Source organism: Phaenicophaeus curvirostris, chromosome 13 (genome assembly GCF_032191515.1).
Source record: "Phaenicophaeus curvirostris isolate KB17595 chromosome 13, BPBGC_Pcur_1.0, whole genome shotgun sequence".
In the NCBI taxonomy this organism is placed as follows: domain Eukaryota; kingdom Metazoa; phylum Chordata; class Aves; order Cuculiformes; family Cuculidae; genus Phaenicophaeus; species Phaenicophaeus curvirostris.
In genome coordinates this window covers 16545450-16568884 of record NC_091404.1, presented here as the reverse complement: position 1 = coordinate 16568884, position 23435 = coordinate 16545450, and the positions used below count along the sequence as shown (strand labels likewise).

The following is a 23435-nucleotide window of genomic DNA, read 5'->3' as shown; positions in this document are numbered from 1 at the left end:
TAATGCTTACCTTGTTCTGCTGTGCAATTTATCGCCTGAATTTCTTAAAGAAGAATGATCATCTGATAATTCAAGACATTAGAAAAAAAACCAAACCCAACTGTAGTTGCTACTTGATGTAACTCTTGAATGCTTAATAAGGGCTTAGAACTACTTGAGGAATAAAATAGAAAGACAGGAAGAGTAGTATAAAGCTATTCTAGAACCAGTTTGAAAAAATGCAATATATTGCAGCAGTAATGTGTTTGGGTCAATATACCCCATTGATTAAAAAACTCTGAAGTAATACTGTTAGAGTTTAAATCATGCAGCTTTGACTGTAATCTGCTAACTTAATACATATTGAACTGTTATTTTAATAGATGATTTTATTGTTTACAGATGAGCAAAAGGGTTAATATTATTAGAATAGCTATTTGAGACTATAGGCAACTAAATGAAATAATTTTGAGAGTAGCACTTTCGATTTACATCACTTCCTTTAGAGCTGTGCAGTTATACAGGTGAAATGGTTCTGTAATTGTCAGTGGGACTTCCAACTTAAAGGTGTTTTGGTTTTTTTTCCGTTTATGATCATAAAATTCAATGAATAAGGTAAAAAACTCAGATGTAGCTGCAGGCTTATTGCCATCTTTTGTAAGACATTGGTAATTAAGACATAATACAATCATGTCATTTGATTTAAGCAGAATATAATAGTCGCAGCAAATAATGCCACTATCATGCTACATACCTTCATTTTAACTAAAAGCTTGTGGGTATTTATAGTATGCCATCTTGACATCATAAATTCAACCAATGTAAGTTCTGCTGCATCTGTAAAGGAGAAAAATCACTCATACAATCTTAAATAGACATGATAGTGCTGGTTTGACTCCCTGTGGTTTCAGTCTCAAAGCATTGTGACACCTTGAAAACCTTTGAAGATTTTTGGGTTTTGTTTGTAGGCTCCTTTTCCTCTATGAGAGGCTGTTTATACTGTGATCGGGTTACTTAAGTTTATATGCAATAGCGGTCGCTTCATATATGTGAAGAGTGAAAAAAATGTAATATTATTTATCTCTCTTTCTGCATCAAAAATCTGGCTCGGTTACCAGCATCACTGTAGTGGAACTTTGCACTCAGTTAGTAAACAGAGCTCAAACTTCCATAACTGCTACTTGCTGGAGCAGAGTTCTGCATCTTGTAAGTGCGTGTCTGTTGTTTGTAATGAATGCTGTGAACTTCTTGAGAGCTTTATGCAAATACTGTGGGATTCTGAACTTCTTTTTATAGTTGCTATCGTGCAGTTTTAAGGAATTCTCATAACACTCTGAGGAATTCTTATAACACTCCCTGAAGTCTTTAGGATCGTGAAGCTGACTGTTTGGTTGGTCAAATAGCTGATTTCAAAATGAGGATTGCAGCTATAACCAAGTATAATATAGTGTGGTTAAGGAAAATAAAAGAGACGGATTAAAATATTCTTTCTGTGATTTCATGCTATATTAAATAATTTATGTCTGACTTTTCAGACATCTTTTTCATGATTTGATGTATGGCTAGAATTGTATTTTGCTTGAATATCAAATTCTAGATAATTCAGCTTTAAACATGAGAAGTTTCTTTCACTCTATTTCATAGCTTGTGCCTTTAATTGAAGATTTTTTTTTTTTTACTAGAAAACTCTGAATTTTACACTTGTCATAGGAGTGTATATACTCTTTTCTTTTTAGTGATGTTAAAATATGAGTGTCTAGTTGGGGATTGAGGAAAATATCCAGATTAATGGGGTTTAACTTTAAATGTTATTAAGAAAGATTAAAGACAACAGAATCAAAAGCTATTTCAGAGGGAGTAATGAAAAGTTGTACAGAGTTAACTTACCAATTAATCTTTACTTAGAACTATAGATGCATAAATAAGAAATACCACGTTTTCCCCCTTCCCAGCATGTGCATGCATCCCTGAGGCAAAGGTTTAGTCCTCTAGAAAATGGGCAGGAGCTTCATTCTGAGGAGAAGGGAGAAGTGGTAGAGTCTAGCGTGGTGGGAGGGCATGCTGTTCAATCACTGGTTGTTAGGTTTGTTGTTGTTAGAGATTTATTAGTTCCTTGATGTATTTCAGTGGTAGTGAAATGATCTGGGGAGAAGCCTACTTTTAAGTGTGTGTGTGACTTTTATGTACCGAGAATGTTAGATAATATTTAATGTGCACTAAACATCAACTGATAATTCTCTTGTATGAGCCACTGTGCTGCAGAATCTCTCATAGCAGGCCACTAGGGAAGAAACAAATATACTCTGAATCAGAATCTCAGTTTCTGGAAGTGGCTATGAACCTTTTTTCATGTCTCAGAGTGACAAAGCAGCAGGACATCATTTACACATTAACACAGAGTACTGAAAGAATGTTAATGGCATTAACACTCTTTGTCATCTGTTAACACTTGGGATTTCCTCCTTGCTTGTTATGGAAAAATAATTCACTAAGTGTTTTGAGATGTCATTTTTAGGAAAGTGTGTTTTTGTTTTTCTGAGAATTTGAAATGCACTGGTGCCTTCTTTTTTATTTCTGCACGAGCATCTACATTAATATCTGAATTTTCTCATTACCGGGGGCTTCTGAAAAGCCCAAAGGGGGAGAATTTCTTGGAACTTTTATATATATTCCTACATTTGGCGTAACTATCTATTGCCTGAATGTATTTGTGTTTTTAAATGTAGAGGCATTTTTTAGTACTTTGGGAACTGGAAAAGAGAACCATTCATTTCTAGGTCATGTATAATCCTTAAGACAGTTTTATACATGTGCCTTTTCTTGCAATATTGATATGAAGTTTTTGTTCTTGCTATCTAAAGAAATGATATTTGAAAACACTTTCATTGGAAAGTGCAGTTCTTGACTGAAAAACATATTTTTGGAAGAGACTGGCTATTAATCCGTATAAAATACCCCAAGTCAGAGACCATATGTTGTCCAAAAAATGCAATGAAAAGGCAATTACTGTCACTTTCAAGTTATGTGGTATGAAGTTATGTTTCTTACAGAAGGGCTTCACTCCTGGATGTAGGACGTTAGTTCTTATACTGATGGTTACATAAATCAGGGTGTTTTGTTTTTCTTGGTATTGAGCATGTGTTTTAAGTGAAGCCTTCTGCTTACAGTTAAAAACAAACTCCAAGGAGCAGGAAGCAGAAAGCACATGTCTTAAGATATGCTAGCACCAGGCAGGAGTCTTATTAGGAAGGCTTATGAGTGCATACTGTGGAAGGAAATTAAACAGGAGTGACTTATTCCAGTTTGAGATATCAAGATGTCACTTATTCTCTCCAAGTCTTGCATTAGAAGAAGTGAACACTTGATTAAATTCTCAGTTAAGCTTTTTTTTTGATGTTTTCCACCATTGTTAGTCTTTCTTGCTAACGTGGAAAAACCCGAACAAATAGCATTAAAGTAATTTTATTGATACTGTTTGTAAATGAGGGAGGGCTAGAAACAAGGGAACTTCAAAATCATTTTTTTTTTTTCCACAGGGGGAAAAGTGGACTACTTCAATCTTTGTTCAACTCTCTTGAACTTAGATTTACTTTATTCTTAAGATAATCAGCAGAGATCACTGTATGGTCTGTTTTGTTATCACTCATAAAACAATTGTTGAAACTTTAGGATCTTGGTTAATATCAACAAATTATGAGCATTTGTAGTGCTGGTATTACAACACTTAAGTGTTCTATGTGGTATTGATTATTTAAGACTATTTTATTTTTGTAGTTGTTTACATTTAAATATGAGATAAACTTGTGATTTCTTGAATTTTCTGTTGGCAACCCCCCTTTTTTTACCCTATATTGAAATAGTAAGTGGAAGAGGAAAAAGGCTTTACACTTCCTACTCAAGGTACAGCACAGAAAAGTAAAGATTTATTTGCTGTTGAAGTTATGGAGTTGATGGTTCTCTTTCACTTTATATTGAAGAAAAGTACAGCCAAAAATATTACATAGATGAAATGTAAAATAATCTTGTGTCTTGGCTCTTCCTGTGCTGCTTGCCTATTTGACTTGATTCTTACCAGACCGTAAGGGTTGAGGACATGTGCTGAAGTAGGAACATGAATGGAATTACATTTGAAAAAAATGTGATTGGTGTACATTACATTTTGCATCCAGGATGCCCAGTTTTAAGTTCACATACTAAGAAATTTGTGATTTGGGTATTGGATTTGAGATTTCAGTGAGTTGTTTGGCTGTTTGACAGCCACCAAACATGTATGCCCCAAATTTACGTTATTTTGTGTTGCCCAAACTAACTGCGAGAAAAGAATGACTAAAATGCACTTTTGAAAAGGAAATCAGCAGTGTATCATTTTATGAGAGGTTACATTTAAAATCCTTTTATCTCTGAACACTCACATCATATTTAAATGGATATGCTAAAGCAACCAAGACACACTTGATTAAACTGATCGTGCTTGTAATTCTTAGAAGTACATCTGAAGGTCTGATGTGTTTCATCAGCATAGGCAGAAAATCCTGCTTCTGAAAGCACTGTGATAGAAGATAGGAAGAATTAGGACATACATATAATCTGCTTTTCTTTTCCGAACTAGTGGCTTTTTTAGAAAATTCAGGGCATCGATGAATAAACAGTGTTTTCTTTCTCCATTTTTTGCATTGCTAATTGTTCAAGCTCATAGAATCTCAGCAGCTTGAATCCTATTGAAGAACTGACCCTGCCAAGTTCAAAATCAGATTACAAGCAATTTGTGCTATGTTTAGTTTTATATATTCAATTGACGTTACTAAGCTGTGGAGAGGGGAAAAAAAAAAAAGACTGCTACTTGATGTTGTCGAGCTCAGATACACTCAGAGAGTGCCTTCTCAGCATGTAAAATGATCTGCTGTGCACCTTTTTAATGGGTACCTGTATAAACTTAGATAATGGGCAGGTCAGAAATATGGATAGGACCTCTTGCAATTGAAAGGCACAACATCAGAAACACTTTCTAAAGATCTTAGTCCTGAGCAGCAGAGCAGCACTCACACAGAAGCCATCCCTGTTTAGGAGATCCTGTTGTTCAATGATGGTTATGATATGACTGTTGCTATTCAATTTCATTTCCACTGAGAAATGTCAGTGTGGCCTTGTAGCATTTACTAATCCTTTCACTTACCTAATTTTTCACCCTGAAAAAAAGGAATTAATCCCCCACTAAAATTGCTTTGAAATATTTGCATGACTGGTGTCGCAGTTTGTATGACTGGGTATTTGTCATGAAGGTCAGTAGAATTAATAAAAGGTTAAGTATACTTTTTCTGTTGTGTTTAAATATTCTAGACCCGCAACACATTATCGTATCGTGTTTGCTGTGACATGCAGTGGATAAAAGTTATGAATCTTTTTACAAAGTTGACTGTAGATTTGTGCTGGATTTTTTTGCTTTAATCCCAGAGATTATTTTTATGTACCACATGAGGGAGCTCCATTCTCTTCTGCACTTTGAAGACTACGTTTAGAACTGTGCTTCAAAGCTGGTACTGAAAACAATTTTATGTGAGAGAGGAGAAAAGTGTAAGAAAGTTGATGAAATGAATTTTTAGAGCATATATTGACTGACTAGTGAGAGCAAATATTTTTGACAGTAATTTACACTGATGCATGGAAAAATTAAATGCGAGGAAAAGGCTGTTTGTTTACGAAATTCTAAATAATCAAATTCTGTGAGCAAAAATCTACTTATATACATGGAAATCTGAAGGCTTCTTGGTTGTGATAAGCTAACGTAATCTATGCTTTCATCCTTGGATCTATATTAAACCAAATTGTCTGGATCACTGAAAGACATCTTTTATAAAGAATTTTGTACTGCTACAATGTTAATCTCTTAGGGATCCATTTTCTAATTGCTATGTCCTTATTTTAAAATAAGAAATTAAAGGAAGACACTATAAATATTTGGAGCTGCAGCACAAAATTCTTTGATTTTTTGATCAAAATCAAACTGTCGTAAGTCATTGCTTTATAAAAATCAGGTGTTGATAGAAGAGATTTTTGCCTTTCTTGAGTCTTCCAAAAGAAAAAGATGATAAAAAAACTTTTTGGAAGGGGAGTTGTGTTATCAAGGAAGTGCACTAGTTTTTTTCTATGTGTGGTCTGAGTATCAGAAACTTTCATTTCAGATCCTGAGTGGCCTGTGATTGTGGTTGTTGCTTTTGTGTCTGAACAGAACATTTGTTTAAGAAATATCCTGCCGTTTTTATTGGCCAAGATAGAAATTTGAGCAATTACTTCAATTTACTAACTTTTCCTTGTTTTATTCCCAGTCTTTGGGACAAGGCTATTTGTGTGGATATCATGGTTAGTTCCTAGCAAATAATTGCTAGGTAAATGCATTATTAATACCAAAAATATGTAACTGTATCTGGAGAAAGAAGAGGAGGGAAAGGACATTCTCCATTTTACTCAGTTGTGCATGATATGTGGTTTTGAGTATGCACCTGGTATTCAGCATACTATTTGTATGCAAAATAGGCTCCCACTTTAAGCGTGTAGCCTTTCGCTCTCATTTTCGTCTGTGCTTGAATTTCTGAACACTTCATTACAACAGTTGTTTTGCACTAAAGAAATCTCAATTTGAATAAACTTATTCTGTGGTTTGTTTTTTTTTTTTTAATCAAGTGACATAAATTCATTCCTTTGCCTCCTTGATTTTTAACATCTCTTGAAATATATGATCTAAACTTTTTGAGATTTCTAAAAACAAGAAAATGAGGACTTCTGACATTGCTGCATTAAAGGAAACCTAGAAATATAAGAAGTCCTTCTCTTTTCCTTCCCCACACTTTCCTTCCCCAAAAAGCTTTATCTAGATGAAGTACCCATCAGATCTACTGATTGAAGCTTGTTAAAACAGGGTACGACTGACAGCTCAAACATACCTCTCATAATTAAATCCAGATGAAGTAAGGAAAAACTGCATGATCAAAGAGAAAGTGAATATGGTTGCAGTTCCTCTGAAAGATTTAGGGCACACAAAGCTGTAATGATTGTTTAAGGCATCTCACTGTGTTCCAAAGGCTAATATAATATTTCTAGCAGTGGCTACCGTACCGTGAGTTTGCTGAAATAGGTATCAATGACTAATTTATTTTTATCATTGTTAGAACACTGTCAATGCGTTGTTTGAAACAGTCACATTAATTTTAGTATAATATGGAAACCAAATTTTGCAAAATCATTTTGTTTGTACTAGCTGTGTTTTAGTTGTTTTTATTCATCTGAACAGATTTTAATGTAATTGTTCTCCAGGGAAGGTATGCTATAAATCAATTACTGTTGCAACATTTTGTTTGATATATTCTTGACTATTATGTCTTCAGTGTTGCTTTCTAATTAATGCATGAATAGTGATTATAATTAATTGTTTGCCACCACAAAAAAGGAGACAGATTTGAGTTTGAAAAGACTACAAACAACACTATTCATATTATTTCAATTATTTTCACAAAAATAACAAATGACAACTGAGTCAAGAATGAGATGATTTCCGTACTAAAAGGTGTTGGAAAAACACCTTTATGAAGTATATAGGGAGTGACTGCTTTTCAGACTTATTAATATGGGCTTATGGGCAGAAATGCGATCATGATTTTGAAGCGTCTGAGCAAGGATCTGTGAGTTTTGTACAAATATAGGAGAATAATCTGTAAAGCATTACCAAGCTGGAATAATTAACTGGACAATTGTTTACATTGTACTGTGGTATTAAATGACTGGTTCTGCATTCCTTCTGTCCCATCATCTTCTTGTATCCCTGTTTGAGCACTCCCGTCAGTCATCCTGTCTTCGTGCCACTGTAACATTGAACTATGTGCTGCAGGTCTAAAAAGGCTTAAGAACTATGAGGGAAGATCATGAATTGCCTAACCGTAGAGTGAGTGTGAAGTTAGGTCTGTACCTCTGTGTTTCATTTTTTTTTTATCTGGTATAATCTTTTTTCCTTATTTTTAACAGCTCTCTCAACTTCTTTTTTGTAACAAATGAAGCTAAACAGTCCACCTCTTTCATTCATCTCTGGCATTTTGCCATTCTCTTAAAAGGATGTCTGTCATCCGTCAGGGACATCAGTAAATTCAATTCCTCTCAGCATGTTTTTGCAAAAGAAGATTCTAAATTCTGGTGACTTCATCAGTGGAAATAAAGCTTTATTTTTGTCAAGATGAAAGCTTTGCTTTGCTTTCAGGAGTACTAGACTTTTTAGCAATTGTTTTGATCTTTCTGTCTTCCTTTAAAAATAAGGGGTAAGGATGTGGGGGATTGTTTTCCTCTTAGAGATAAAAATCCTTGACTTCTGAAGTCATCAGTGGTCTTTTCCTCTGAAGGAGGAAAAATAAGCTTTTATGTTAATTTATGTTCATACTTAGTTCTAATTCTGGAGTTTTTCTAACCTTAAAAATTATTTTTTTTTAAGATAGTCAAGGTCTTCCCTTCTCTCTAGCCTGTGGCCTTATAAGTGCTGCCTTTTATGTGTTCTGTTTGAAGACCCGAGTGCTCTTATTTATTTTTAAAGTTTTCTTCTTCATGCTACCACAGGAAAATTCTAAATCGGCATTGTAAGTCTTTGAGCAGACGTTTCCAATATAAACCAATTTAAGAAACAGCCTGTGGAGCTTTGTTCCTCGGACTGAATATTTTATAAAATAGGCCCTTGTTTATCAGTTTTTGCCTGGAGAGTTCCTATGGGATTTTTGGAGAAATGAGCACTGATCTTTGCATCCTGATTAACAGAAGTATAAATAAAAAGGCAGTATTGAAATTATGTTGACAGAAGCTTTCTCCTGTGCATAGTAAAGTGGTGTATGTAGAATCAATGGAAATCGTCTTTTCATTATTGAGAAATTTGAATGCATGAAACTTAGGAATTGATATGATTGCTTAGAGCTAGAAGTAAATATTGGCAGACTTCTCTAGATTTTATCATGATGGAAGTTTTATGGCCGTTCAGGGAGAAGTTAGAAAATGTCGTCTTAATTAGCATGAACTTAAGTGTGATTTGGCAAATTGGGGAGAAGGAGCAGGTCACAGCTACTGCTGTTATCAGATGGCTGTGTTCTTTGTGTGCTTTATTTTCATGAAAGCAAACATTGAAATACTGTCTGTACATGATGAATGCAGTTGTATTAAATTATTCTGATAGTTAGTGATATCTTTAGGTGCTAATGTAACGAAGACCAGAGATAGGAACAGACCTCTTTGCTGTATGATGGCTAAGAAGCAACTGTTCTTGTGTGAGGTTTTTTGTGGGTATTCTGTCAAATTCTGCTTGATGAGGTAATTTGCTTTGTAAAGAGAAAGGAATTCTCACACTGAGCTTTTTATGACTATTTTATTAGTGAATCTTAAACTCTTTAGAAGTATGTTGTTTTGTGTAAGCAGAGAAAATGGGGCTCCTTCTGTGGGTCTTGGGTTCTAATTTGGGTAGCTGAGGCTTACTGTAATGAAGATTTCTGCATCTTTTTATTTTTTTTTTTATTTTAAGAAAACAAAGGGTTTCAACAGGGGGCAAAGATTAGGTATATAATTATGTTTCATAATTATCTCCGTATGCTCCAGAAGTCTTGTCTTCTGTGTAGTTACAGAGATACATTATGTATGTAATGTGAATGATAAAATTGTTAGCGTCTGTTTACATACTGATAGCAGGTGAAAATAAAGCTATCAGTGTAAATGACTTACTGTTATTAAAGCTGAATTTCTGTCTTCAGCTAATAAGTTCTGTTTGTGTTCCTTCAGTGAAATTCAAAGAATGCTCTATGATGAATGAGCTTGGAGATTAGAAACTAGGAGCACTGGAACATCATTAAAGATGGCATTACTGTTGAAAATCAAAATCTCTCTTCTAGCTATAGAAACCATATTTTTTGCTTAGTTTGGCAGTTCCTTGATCCAGATTCCTGCTCTGAAGCAGTGTGCTATAGTTTTGAAATGACAGAATGCTGTTTGTATGGTTGAAATATTTTCAGTAAACTTTTACACATACTGGTAGTATATGGAAATCATTACAAAAGTATTTGCTTTCTTATTGAAGTGGATTTCTCTAGTATTAGTTGTAGGTAAGTGTACCTGTAGGAAGTGTTTTACTCTGTGAACAGTGCATGGTAATAGATGAACAAGCAGTCTTAGTTTTAGTTGTAGTTGATCATGTCAATAGATTACATTATTTTCATGGATGATTGTGAAGCTTGGGTTTGGTTCTCTTTTTTTGTCAAGATAGGTAGTGAGTTGGCTTAAGTGTGGATAGCAAGCTCGATCAAACCCAGACCAGATAAACTCAATTATTTGTCCCTTATGCTTGGTTTAGCTGTTTTGTCAGTATCTTGTAAAATTCTGATGATGATGAGAACAATCTATTTCATTGAAAAACAAGTTTAAGTAGTAAAATCATTTGATTTGTTGAATTAATGAACTGTTCAGCAAGGTAATTTTAAAACAGTGTTTATAGTTCATAGCGAAGATTCTGGCAATTGTTTTATTCTTGATGTTTCATGTTTCTCTTCAGTTCTCAATCTGATTTGATTCTGGCATGCTTGGAGGGGGAAAAGCTATATTTAGGTCAGGTATAATGTGTAAAACTTGTAAATTTGGGATTTTTTTAATGAATGAATTTGCATCATATATCCAGTTTAGAGAGACATTATTTGAGATATTTTATGTTGAAGTTGAAATTATGTATAAACAGAAAAACCAAAGCCTTATTCACTTAGATTTCCGAGAGTCACAGAATGGTTGGGTTTTGAAGGAACTTCTTGTCCTATCCCCTTCTCCAGTAGCGCCATCTCTGGCAGGTTTATGGAAGCATGTCCATATGCCTCCTGAGTGTCTCCAAAATTCCATAATCTCTTTGGACATCCTGTTCCAGTGCTCAGTCACCCATTTAAGCTTAGCTTGGCTGCTACTCAACACATAATTCAGACATGTAGATGTCCAAATAGAATTAAATTGTGATTTTTTTATTAAAGTCCCCGTGCGCATAAATGCAGACCTCTCCATGGAAGCAGTCTTCTATTTCTTGCCTGCTCTACTGTACAGTTAATTTCCTCCTGTTAGTAATTTCCTGCTGCTAAGGATGTCAAGTGCCACCTATGAATAAGGTTAATTTGTGAGCAGATCTGGTGATCCACACATTGATATTGGTAAAATGCAACATTTTTGATGAGTGGTGTCACAAATGTTTATTTAATCCCACTTTTGCATGTCTTACCTAATATTCTGTAAAAGCGCACGCACACAAAAAAATCAGCTGTTTTGTGTTTATTCTTTCTGCTTAATTAGTTCTCCCTCAACTATATCATTTTGGGCTGCAACAATTTTATTTTCAAGCATTTGGGACAGTCAGTTTTTCAGCATGTTTATTGATTTTTCCCACAGTGTCTGCAGTAACATGTTATGGATTGAGCTGACTGACAGTGGAGGTTAATGGAAGTTAATGGAAGTTCAACTAACTTTTATATTCTTCAAGATAGAAGAATACACAATAAATGCAGTACACTGGTTTTATACCATTAATATTTATGGACTCTGCATTGGATTAATAATGAAGTTTTTATTTTACGAAAACACGAACTGTTCGTATCCTAGTTGTTCCAGGTATTCCAAATATATCTGTCCCTGTAAAGAGTTGTAGTGTGAATGTGTATCTCCAGAATAATAAGGTAGCATTATGATGTGCAGTTACATTTCCTCCTGCTTCAAGTACTGCTGACATTAATTCAGTGGTTCAGCTCAGGACAGGAGAGAAACATTCAAATATATAATTTGTCATGGAAATTTTAATAAGCTGGTTTTAATTAAGCAGTATTATCTGAGACGGAACATTCTGATGGAAATTGTAAATTTTCAGAGCAGTAAATGAGTTCTCAAGAATGTGGAATAGCGAACAAAATAATAAATTATTTCCAGTTGTAAATTCAGTAAAACAGGAAAGAATACATGTTCTTGTAGTATTTAGGATTTTGAAGGCTCCAAGCTTTTTCCTTGCCTGATGACATAGCTCACATGGACTTTTTGCACTCCTCAATGCAGATTTGTCAACATGAAACTTAAAACCAACAAAACTGTTTTTTTTTTAACAAAAAAGTTATTTGCATCAGAAATGTAAATGGATTACCAGTTTTCCTATTGTAAATTCGAAGTTATGATTCACTATAATTTTTATCTAAAACCAGTGTGTAACATAAAATCTAACTGTAGAAACGAACAGCTAGAAATGCACTTAAAGACTGATGCGGACAAATTTGAAGGAAATCATAGAGGGATTTATAATGAAGCCATGTTTCTGTCTTTTAAATGATCCTGTGCTGTCTTTTGAAAACATTTTCTGTCTGTAATGAATGTTGGTATCAGTGTATATAGTAAAATAAGAAGCCTTGATACATTCAGTAAAACAGAAGTTATTTGAAACATAAGTAGATCAGGTATTTAAATAAATAAAGTTTAGTTGGCTTTGTTTTCTAGACTCCTAGAAAAATCCAGGCTGATTGTTTTTTGCCTCAGTGTAGTGACAATTAATATAATTATGCTAAATACATTGTTTCTTTCCCTTTAGGTTCAGTATGTTTATGAACATCTTCCATCCCTGTTCCTAGTGGGCCTTTGTTTTCTTTTGTCCTTGTGGTTTTGCTCTCTGCTAGGAGTTAATCCATCTATACCGTAATACCAGCTGCCTCTTTCTTATTTTTTTTTAATTTTTTTTTTTTATTATGTCAGCACAAACTTTTGAGAATCAAGCATTACATGAAAAACTTTCCCAATGGGATGCTGCTTTCACCTATTCTCAGCATCCTGTTACCAATTGCTGGAAGGACGTGTCAAAATGTTTCTATTCAGTCTTTGAAATGCTTTTGGGAAGTGTTATGAAGTTTCTGGCAGGTATCTCCTTGTTTTTCACAGTGTGTTCTTGCTTCTTCTTGAGGTAGCATCAACTACAAAAGGCATCAACTCAGGTCCTTTTGTTTTCCTGTTTCAGACCTGTAGTCAACATCCCTTACGCTCCATTTTTATAGTGACTGTGTGCCCTGGAGAGGGGCCTCTGTAACTGCTGGTTTTTATAATTATAGTTAAATTACCCATGTTCTTTCTCCTGTGGCATATTTATTGTTGATGAATGCCAAGCTGTCAGTGTTGACTTTCCTTTCCTTTGTAAATGCTGACAGTAATAGGTGTTGCCTTTGGGCAAGTGAGTTTTTTGTGTGTTCACGCACTTTAACTTTGTTATTCAAGTTATTAATACAGGGATGTGAAATTCGTAACAGATGTTATGGTAGAATTGATGACTTGCCCTCCAGAAGATTTTCAGACTTTAACCTTGGTTTCTCTGATCTTTTTTCTCATCTTTTTACGTGGAAGAAACCAGTAGAAAACATGGAAGTACCAGGGTTATGATCCTAATATGGGCATCAAGATTTTAATTCTGCTGTTGATAGTAATTAGAGATTCTTGATCTCTCGCATGATGTGGTAATATAGTGTCATGGTAACATTTGTATCCATTGCTTGCTTAATTAAGTGAATTAACTTAGGCATTGCATTCAAATGCCAGCAAACAAGTCATCTTGTGTTTCACAGTGTAAAAACTCACTGGCTGACTTACAAAAAAGATATTTTCAGTCATTACAGCTGACTTTATACGGCTGTGCTACTGTTTACCTGTATTCTGACACTGCCACTATGCTTAGGATTTTTGCAGTGAGAATAGTGTTCCTAAACGTTTTTTTCCCTTCCTTGTGGTGGTCATTATCAAGCAAACAACAGAACTGGATGGAAGCTTAAGTTGGCAGCTGTAATGCAAACACATAAACAAAATCCTCTTAAAATAAGGGAAAACAACAAGTGTGGAAGTTTCCCAGCCTTTTTTTTTTTGTTTGTTTGTTTGCTTGTTTTTTTTTAACAGCAAGAAGAAATGGGGAAAAGTAGAATCAGTAGATAACTGAAATGTAGCAGCAGAAGTTAATAAAATTATAAGGATAATGGCAGTGAATGACCTGTGTGTACCTGTATCTTTGTAGTTTAAAAGATGTTTTCTTTTGTTCTTCATTTGTGTTTTAATTTTCTTTAGCGTTCTTTAGCAACAGGCATACAGAGAATTTTAGTGGGTTGCATGGTAAAGCATAAATTTTTAGTACCAATTACTGAACAGTGATTGATGGATTTTGTTAATCTCAGGGTCATGTGTTGAATCCAGTGAAATAGGGTAGTGCTTTTGGAAAGCACGTGCAAATTTTAAACTGAAACAATACTTTTTCAGAAAGGCAAACCTGACATCTAGAAGATCTCAGACTAGTTTTGTGTAGTTGCCTTCTGCAGCACTATTAAAATGAAAAAAGCAAATGGATTAAAAGGCATAAAATTCCCTTTACCTAGTAAGCACTAAAATAAGTATTTCAAAACTGCAGTAAGGATAATTAAGTACAAAGTTGCCTTGATGGCCATTAGATATGGTTCTGTTATTGTTGCAGTGGTGTATTTCCCGATCTTCGTAAAGCAGTAACTCTCCATGTATTCATATTTAGAAGCCCATTTGTATGGTTCTAGGTGTCTTTTTGGTGCTTTTGTTATTTATTTATTCATCAGTAATAGTATTTACAGTAAACTCTTGGTTTAGAATTTTCTTATGGTTGTGAAAGAAATTAAAAAATGTGTTTATATGGAAAAACAAGCTTGTGGTGAATAAAGTCATTTCTTCTGGGTGAACAAGCATTTTTGCACTTAGTTCTGTGATTTTTTTGTTTTGGTTCAGAACGCTAAGAATGAAACCTTGTTTACAGTTTTTAAATCAACACCTATTGAATCTTCAATCTATGTTAATGAAAACTGTTGGCATTAAGTATTTCCACTATGCAAAGTTTTAATACCTTAGATTTTTCAGTAATGTTTTTTTCATGAGATAGCATAGACAAGTATGGCTTTCCTCCTCTGGATTTACTGTATTGATTTGTCTTTGCAGTGACTTGTAGTACATTTTGAGATGATGTTTCAAGTTATTAAAATTTTCTAAGATTGTGTGAAGCATATAGAGTGTGACAAATTAACTTTGTTAATGCGGCATGGCATATGACCTAGAAGCCATTGTCTCTACAACAGGGACTTACCTTCAAAATTAAGAGTAGTTAAAACACTCTTCTTTGCCCATCGTAATCATCTGTCTTAACAACATTCTTTTGTCTTACAAGCCATCTGTTAGTGGTGTTTCTTATTTCCAGTTTGATACTTATTAGATAAACCATAATAATGTTGGAATTGCAGTGTGTGTTTCCACGATGTCCCTTCAAAATACGTTCTAGCTTCATTAGGAGTATTGTTTCTTTCTTTGTTTTTTAATGCTTGCTCTGTTTGTTTCTCACATTTAATATGCAACCTGAATGGAGAATTTGATGCTGAGAGCTTTGTTTCAAAGAATTAATTTCAAATGTGTAATGTTTATACGTTTTTCTTTTTTTTTTTAAATTTTCATTTCAGACTTTTCAGTCATTTTTTAATAAATTAATCTGGGATTCCATTTTAATATAATATAATATATACTACTATAACATAATAGGTTGATTTAAAGGAGCCAGATAAAATTTGTATTATTATATACCTGTGTTTCTTTTTCTTAGTATTTTAGTGAGTTATTCCAGATGGCAGTCTGCTGACTTTAAGGCAATTCATGTTTTTCTAAAATTTCTAGACTGTGCTCAATAATTCAGCAATGCGACACTATTACCTATTTAATGTATTCTTGCCATTAAACTTTCATTTCCTTTTTTACAGTTAAATGTCATTGAAGTCTGAACTATACCAAGTTTGTCTTGTATTAAGATGAGCAATTCAACAGCCCAAGCTTGAAATTCTAACCAAGCAGGTTAAACTTAATTTCAATATACTGAAAATATAGGTATTACCGGTATAATAGGTTTGTAATGATATGAAACTATATAAGTAGATATTACTGTCTCAAAATCTCTCTATTTATATACCAGGATCCATCATTTTGTAAGGGTTTTTTCCCATTGTAAATGGACGTTATAAGCTAACAAAACAATACAGCTTTCCTTTATACTGCTGAGGGTTTAATGAAAAAGAGAGAATTCCTTGAAAAATAAGTTTTTTTAGGATGAAAGTTTACACTATGTGAAGGTTTTGATCATACTTATAAGAACCAATTTTAAAATTACTATTTGTGTACCCTCCTATTACAGCAGGAAAATCCCAGTGAAACATTAGGAAACATTCCAGTGGAGGATATTTTCAGCCTTGTTAATCCTGTATGTAGGTTATAAAATTACAGCCTTTGTAGTACTCAACAGTATCTGAACGCTACAGGAATGTTAGGAGTTGACTATCAACCTGAATTTCCTTTCTTTATTCTGCTATTTATTTACTATATTCTGAGAATAATTTTTTAAGTTTAGTCTAATCTCAAAACTGAATGGTTTATATAGTTTCCCTGAATGTCTCCTTTCCAATTAGTTTCCAGGTTGTTTGTTGTTTTGCAGAGAGATGGGGATCTTTGAGACTGCTAGTATCACTTTTCGTAATTACTCAGTATCTCTAAGTAGAGACTTCAGTATGGGGAAAGGTTGCAGCATGAGCTCTGCTGTATTAAGAATCAGAATCCGCATGGAAGAGTGTTGTTACAAGTAAAAGCCACAGGGAGCCAGGCTGCATGATTTTTGTAGTTGAGGGAATAACTTGTGTCTTTTGTTCTTGGGTTTTGATATGTACAGCACAACACTTTCATCAGCTACAATTCAGTATCAGCAGAACTAGTTTAATTGTGTACTAGCTGCTTTTTTAACAGTGATTTGGGACTTTGTATCTTTGTGGATATAAACAACTGCAACAGAAGAAAACAGCAGAGTGAATGAAACTTAGTTGCTTCAAGGCAAACTAATATTTCCCTTAGTAGCTTACACACTTTTTCTATTTGCAAATAAATTGTTCCAAAAATATATTTTTTTCATATAGGGGAAAAAAGCACCACATTTTTCTATTTAAAAGATTTTGCCAAACTTTTAATGATGTCTGCTGGGATGGAAGTCAATCTCAGTTTCATTTCTAGACTTCCATACTTCCTAATGGAAAAAACCCACACTGTTGCTCCGTGGTGGTTTTCTGACTAGTAATTTTTCAAGGCTGTTTGTGTCACTTAACTGGAGCAGGTGGGTGTATGCTTTGTTTTTATAAGTTCTGTAAAATTACATAGTTGAGAGCGTGCCACAAATAAGGGTGCCTAGTATGGGAAGCATTGAGGCCTGTGCTGAGCTCTGTGACTAAAGAATCCACAAAGAAGACCGATCTATAATAAAAGGCCAAGGAAGTTAGATGACTTACTGTATCATTTTGTCATTGACAGGCACAGTGCAGGTTTTACATGTAAAATATATGAATATGATACGGGGGAAATGACATTGCTTCAACAGAGTGGGGCATGGTAGTCACGTTCACCGCAAGCTTATTTTCAGAGTGTCTTTTCATAGAATGCATTATAAAAAATTAATCGTTTATTAGAAGAAAAATGTCCAGGATATTGGAAATTTTATTAAGTCAGTTGTATAGTCTAATAGTGGCATATCTTCACTCTTAGAAAGGGATCATTCAATGGACAAGTGTAGTGCCACCAGCTCAGGTTGGTATGAACTTGCAAACATGTAAAGATTAATACCTAAAAATGTCATATTTGAAAGCAGGACAGCATTAGCAAATTTTCAGTTCTAACTAACCTTTGTTCCGGGTTTCCTTTTTTTTTTTAATGCATTTAGATTGAATTATATTTGAATCACTTTCCTTGACAAAACCTTACAGCTTTGCTGAGAGTGCCCGAGAGCAATACGAGAAATTGTCCAACATGCACAACAACATGACTAAATTGTATGAAAATTTGGGAGAGTACTTTACCTTTGATCCCAAAGCAATAAGCATAGAAGAATTCTTTGGTGATCTGAGCAACTTCAGAACTCTGTTTTTGGTGAGTAACGTCTGCAAAACTTTATATGTATTATTTTTTCTCCTTTCTCCCAATTTTTTCCTTTTCTCTATTTCTCATGTTATAGTTAATTGTACGTTTTCTTCTATGGCAGGAAATCGAATGGATATTTCCAGAATTATTTAGATTTTGGTCACTGATAGCTATCATCCTCCAGTTTGTAACTTGCAAACTCAACTGTCAATGTGGTTGCGACATATGGATAATAGGAGATATTTTTCCTCTCTTAAAGCAGTTTCCTATTGGTTGATACACAACAAACGGGCGTGATACTAAAAAATACGTTAAAATCGACCTAAATGGATGTGTCTGCAATCATGTTGTGTTAGAATCTGGCTGATGCCTTAATGATGCTAAGGCCGACACTTTCAAGATGAGCTCTGTATTGCTGGCAGAACTCATGAAGTTCACTTAGATGCTTATATTACGATTTGCAGTCATCGAGTGTGGTTGATGTCAGGGTATGGCTTTTTTTATGAAGGAATTTAAGAATTTCTTTTTAAACAAATATGTTTTTTAATGGGTTTAATGTCATCTTTTCTTGTTGCTATCTGGGAGCCATAATTAGCGGCATCATAGGAAATATACAGGGAAAACAGATGCCTAGAATGTCAACAATGTTGTAGCCTTACAGTGTATTAACATCACTTGGAAATGCCACTGTTTACCATACAGCTGTGGCTCACTAATCTGTCTATTGCCAATAGCTGGCTTTAGTTATTGCCCAGCCCTAAGGTCTTTCAGGTTCAGTGTGATGGAGGAAATAACTACTTTAAAACATTATTTTCACGCCAAATTTACTTTATTGGAAAACTTCTACTACATTATATTTAACTATTCATTTTAAATTGGCTGTGGTTTTTTTTTTCCCATAAGCAAATTGGCAATTATTTTATAATTAGTAAGTACGCCAACACATGCGTTAAGACTTGTCAAGAATAGGAATAGTTGTCATGAGATATTTCAGTGGGTTTACTTTTTCAGAAATACAAGGCTTACATTTTCAATTAATTTGGACGTCTCCTCTGTTGTAGTTACTTGAAATGGATTCAGGCTATCAATATCCAAATATTATGATGAAAATCTATCCTCAAGTACGTATTTTGACTGCTGTGACAGTGATAGGACCTATCAGGCAAATATTTTCTGGAAGGGGTATTGGAATGACCATATTTCTACTTGCTTACTTTTACTTTCTTTCATTTTGACTTACTAAATATCTGGCTGGTGCACTGCTGTTCTTCAATAGTCATAATTGAATTTCCAAGGAGAATATTTCTAAGAGCTTCACGTATTGCTTTGGAGTAACTGAGTAATACCATGGAAGGGGCATTAGTGCATTGCAAGACATAATTGTCTTATTTTCTAATTAACTTGAAGTGCTTTCGGTGTTAAGAGGAAATCACTATAGATGGAAACTTCTACTACTTCTAGCAAAGTTCACGATCCACCAGGTGTTTCAGGGGCCTTTCTTCCTCTAGAGTTTCTACAAACCCATGTATGGTCAGTCCTTTCTAGGATATTTGTGTGTTTTACCTAATAACGAATTGCAATTAAATGCTTTCATGGGGCAGAAAATTATACTGAAGACTTAGTCTCTGTAAATTAATCTAGTTTATCAAGACAGAACTGTCAAGTTTGGAATATTACACTTAACGTCCCAAATAGCAAAGACACACCACAAATAGTTTTTCTGAGTTTCCAGAGAAGCAGGGCTAATTTCTTGCTTTGCCTTAGTTTTAGATAGCGGATGAAGTAATTTGCTTGGATACTGTTCTAATGCTGCATGTTGGTTTAGATAGTTAATTATATACATGTGATGCTATGGTCTTTAAAATTTTCATCTGTCCTTTTATCTTCTAAGCCTTTTCTTAAAAGAAGTTACTAAATAAGGAAATTAACTTGGACCATATGTAAGATGCATACTAATTTAAATAGTAATGCTTCACTGTAAAAGAAGTGAAAATCTGAGACTTATGTAGTTTAAGGAGACACTTTTTTTCCTCAGCAGCATTTATGCCTCAGTCAATTCAGTTGCTCAGAGATATACGAGTAGTAGCAGAAGTAATTGTAATTAGTGTTTTTGATAATTTTTTTACTTATTTTATCCACTAGAGCAGAGCCTTGCGCAGTGTAGTGTCATAAATGTTCTTGTTTAGGGATTTAATTTCTTCTAGACACTTGGGGAATCCTAGGGCAAACATTAAAAGTTCACTGAACAGTCTTTTTTTTTTTAAGTAAAGAAAACATTTCTGAAAGTAATTAGGTTGGGGTTTTTTTCTGTAACATTTTTGGTGCTTGTTAGAAGTGTACTGAAAGCAAAAGATGCTGAAACTCACTGAATCTGTGGAATTTACTGTAAAAGAAGTGATAACTACTTAAAAGAATACAGGAACAAACAGAAGAGACTGAGAATTTACAGCATTTCCAAATACACATTCCCTAGATTCTTCTACTACCTTTGTACAACAGCTATTACTTACATTTCTCTCTGCATAACCTGTGATTCTGCAATGGTTTCGCTTTGTAAAAGCAAGAATGCTGAGGTTTATTGTAATGAGAATTTTAATTTCATTTACTTGCAACTAAAGAGATCATCTTGTGTTACAGAAGCACGCAATTCAGCTACTGTATTTGAAAAAGTTAGAATAGATATGAATGTTTTAAAAGATTAATCCAAAAGAATTAAATCAGAAATATATTCTTAATTGCATGTCCTCAGGTCACACAGAAAATTTTCTGTGTCTGTGTGTGTATGTGTACATATATATAAAAATATGTTTGGAGGTTGATAGATGTTTGCCTTATGCTCATATCAAACTCCTAATGTTAAGGAAACAGCTGGTCTTTTGAAAACTTATGTTAAAGACTTTTGACAATCATTAGAGGAAGTGCCGTACAGTGAATAGAAAATAATGCCCGTTTTTATGACTTGAAACAAGTAAACAATACGCATGCCTCATCTTTTCTAACTGCTTGTCTTTTGCAAGCTGGACAGAATTAGTATTTAATACATGCACCACGAATGACAAGATGTAGAGTAGATGAGAGAAACTATTTCTGGAACAGTCAATGTTGTATTTTCATCCTTCATTCTTCCGATAAAAATGTAGCAGCAATACAGTGGTATTCCTTTGAGGGCTCCGTAGTTGTTCTTCAAGTTGTTTTCCAGCAAAATTTGCTATATAAATAAGTTGTTATTCTGTTATCCCAAAACAACAGGAGAAAGGAAATTATGGGTAGGCGGTGTGAGCTGATGCAGTAACTGACCTTTCTCAGTTTCTTTGAGAGACATATTGATTGCCCTTGGAACTTTCTCTACTTTACCAGCAATAGACAATTACCCCAGAAATTGACTTATTTGTGGATGTTTTGTTGTTATTTTATGTCTTTAGAACTGTCCGGAGATAGAAGTTTCCAGTCAAGTACCGAATTAGTCTTTTGTTCTTATTTTTTATCAACATCCAAAGGAGAGTAAGCATTATTTTGTGCTGTTCTGTGGTGTTAGGAGGAGAAACATTGCAGTGTGTAGTTAGGAATTTACAGTCTTAAGTGACACCACAAAAAATTGCGTGTTGTATGATTGCAAATAGCCGAATAAGTTTACAGCACCTCTGACAGATCATCTAACCAAATATTCCTTGTGAGCCATTTCGGCTCACTGAGCTCAAATGTGATGAATCAACCAGAGATGCAGAAAGAAGAAACAATTTGTTTATTTACTTATTATTCCATATCTGCTCTCATTTTGTCCCCAGGCTTCTCTAACCATTTTGCAGAAACGTAATTAGAGCCAGGGCTTTATTGAGACAATGAAATAGTTTGCATCACTTTTCCGCTCTACCATTTACAGTTAGTAATCTTACCCCTCATGGCTTTACTGCTTCTTCCTACTCAGTCGGGTTTTTTTTAGTTTATTTCTCTGTTTTGTCCTAGGATTAGGTAGACTATTTAAACCTTTGAAATGAGTTTTTAACTAGATTTTTTCTGGTACTTGTCACTTCTGTCTGTGTTTATTTCTTTGATTTTATGGCTAGGTATGTCTTGATAATATCAGTGTAGTCAAGGCATATCACAAGAAATAAGTAAAGCACTTCAGCATGACTTTCCTTAGCAAATGGAACACGATTCAAAATCAAGCCCAGGGGGGAAAAAAAAAAAAAGTATATTTATTCCTCTCTTGGAGCTGATGATTACAGAGAAATTGAATCAAAAGTAGCAATAAGTTGAAGGAGGTTTTTGGTGGGGTACTTTTCCCCTGTTTGCAGTTAAAATATTAGAGCCACTGAATAATAATACCTTTCATTTGGGACTATTTTGAAGAAGAAATGTTTTTCGGTTTTTTAGTCCTTTCTTCCATTGGTAGTAAACACAAATTTTGATTGTTCTTGATTGCAACCTGGAACGTTTAGTTTGATATAGTTTCAGGCTCTTACAAATAATAATTAATTAGTTACCTGAAACAAGGTACCATCTTATTCTTTTCTCTCTCTTGTGGAGAAAGGGTTGTATTCTCATGTAAGTAAATATTTAAGCAGACATGAGTAACTGAAGTGACGGTATGAAATGTGTTCTTGTACAAGACCTATGAAATAAACTGCCCTTTTGTATCAATACAGACTACTGATTGACGATTTCTCTGTGGCTTGGATCTTTTACAATAACCCTGTAATACAAGATCCAGAATGTGAAAATCCCCCCAGAATGATAAGACATTAAATGATCAGTAAGCTAGTACTTTTTATCGGATGACCACTACCCTGATCTTCCAGGAGTTTATAAGATTCGTGCCCTGTACCAGGCAGGAGACAAAACATCTAATGTGTTGCCTTCATGTGAAAAAGCTTTCACCACTGTGGATGCAGTATAAATGTACCTGTAAGGCCTATTTGTTTACTTGTAACTTGCTTCCAGGCAAATTTAAGACTTCATGACTCAGGAATGGTTTTTCTGTGGCTTTTTTTGAAATGTCCCTTGGGTACAGCAGGTCATTGGCTACCATAATATAAACCAATGAATATACAATACATAAATTAATCCATAATAAATGCATGATTTACTATGAAAAGTTATGTGTAGTCAAGCTAAATTCCCAACTCTCAAACTCATGAACTGGGTTTGTAATTCAGGAGTGGTTTAAAAGAAAGGCTGTATTTATTCATTGTTTTCCCTGGTTATTTGTTTGGGAATACAGCTTCTCCCTTATGCCTATAAAGTAAGAGTTCTTTAATGTAGTCTGAAAGACAACAGTTTCTAGCAAGCAGGAAGCTATGGAAAAAAATAAAGAATAATGAGCAAGAAGTATTTTCTCCAATGAAATTTCCCAAGAGGTAATATCAAAAGTGAAACATTGTCCTTATTAACAGGCAGTATATAGCAAAGCCTTCTTTCCCCTGCTCCAAAAACCCACACAAAGATCCTTTTGTACTGTCTCT

General features: G+C 34.3%; 1 protein-coding gene across 4 annotated transcripts in view; it reads left to right on the top strand.

Moving 5' to 3' along the window:
- DIAPH2 (diaphanous related formin 2) overlaps positions 1–23435 on the top strand; it is a 194115-nt gene that overhangs the window by 96942 nt on the left and 73738 nt on the right. For all 4 annotated transcript variants that reach the window (XM_069868009.1, XM_069868008.1, XM_069868007.1 and 1 more), the window contains one exon: positions 17819–17982. In XM_069868009.1, the coding sequence (XP_069724110.1) occupies positions 17819–17982 (164 nt within the window). The remainder of the gene's footprint in view (positions 1–17818; positions 17983–23435) is intronic.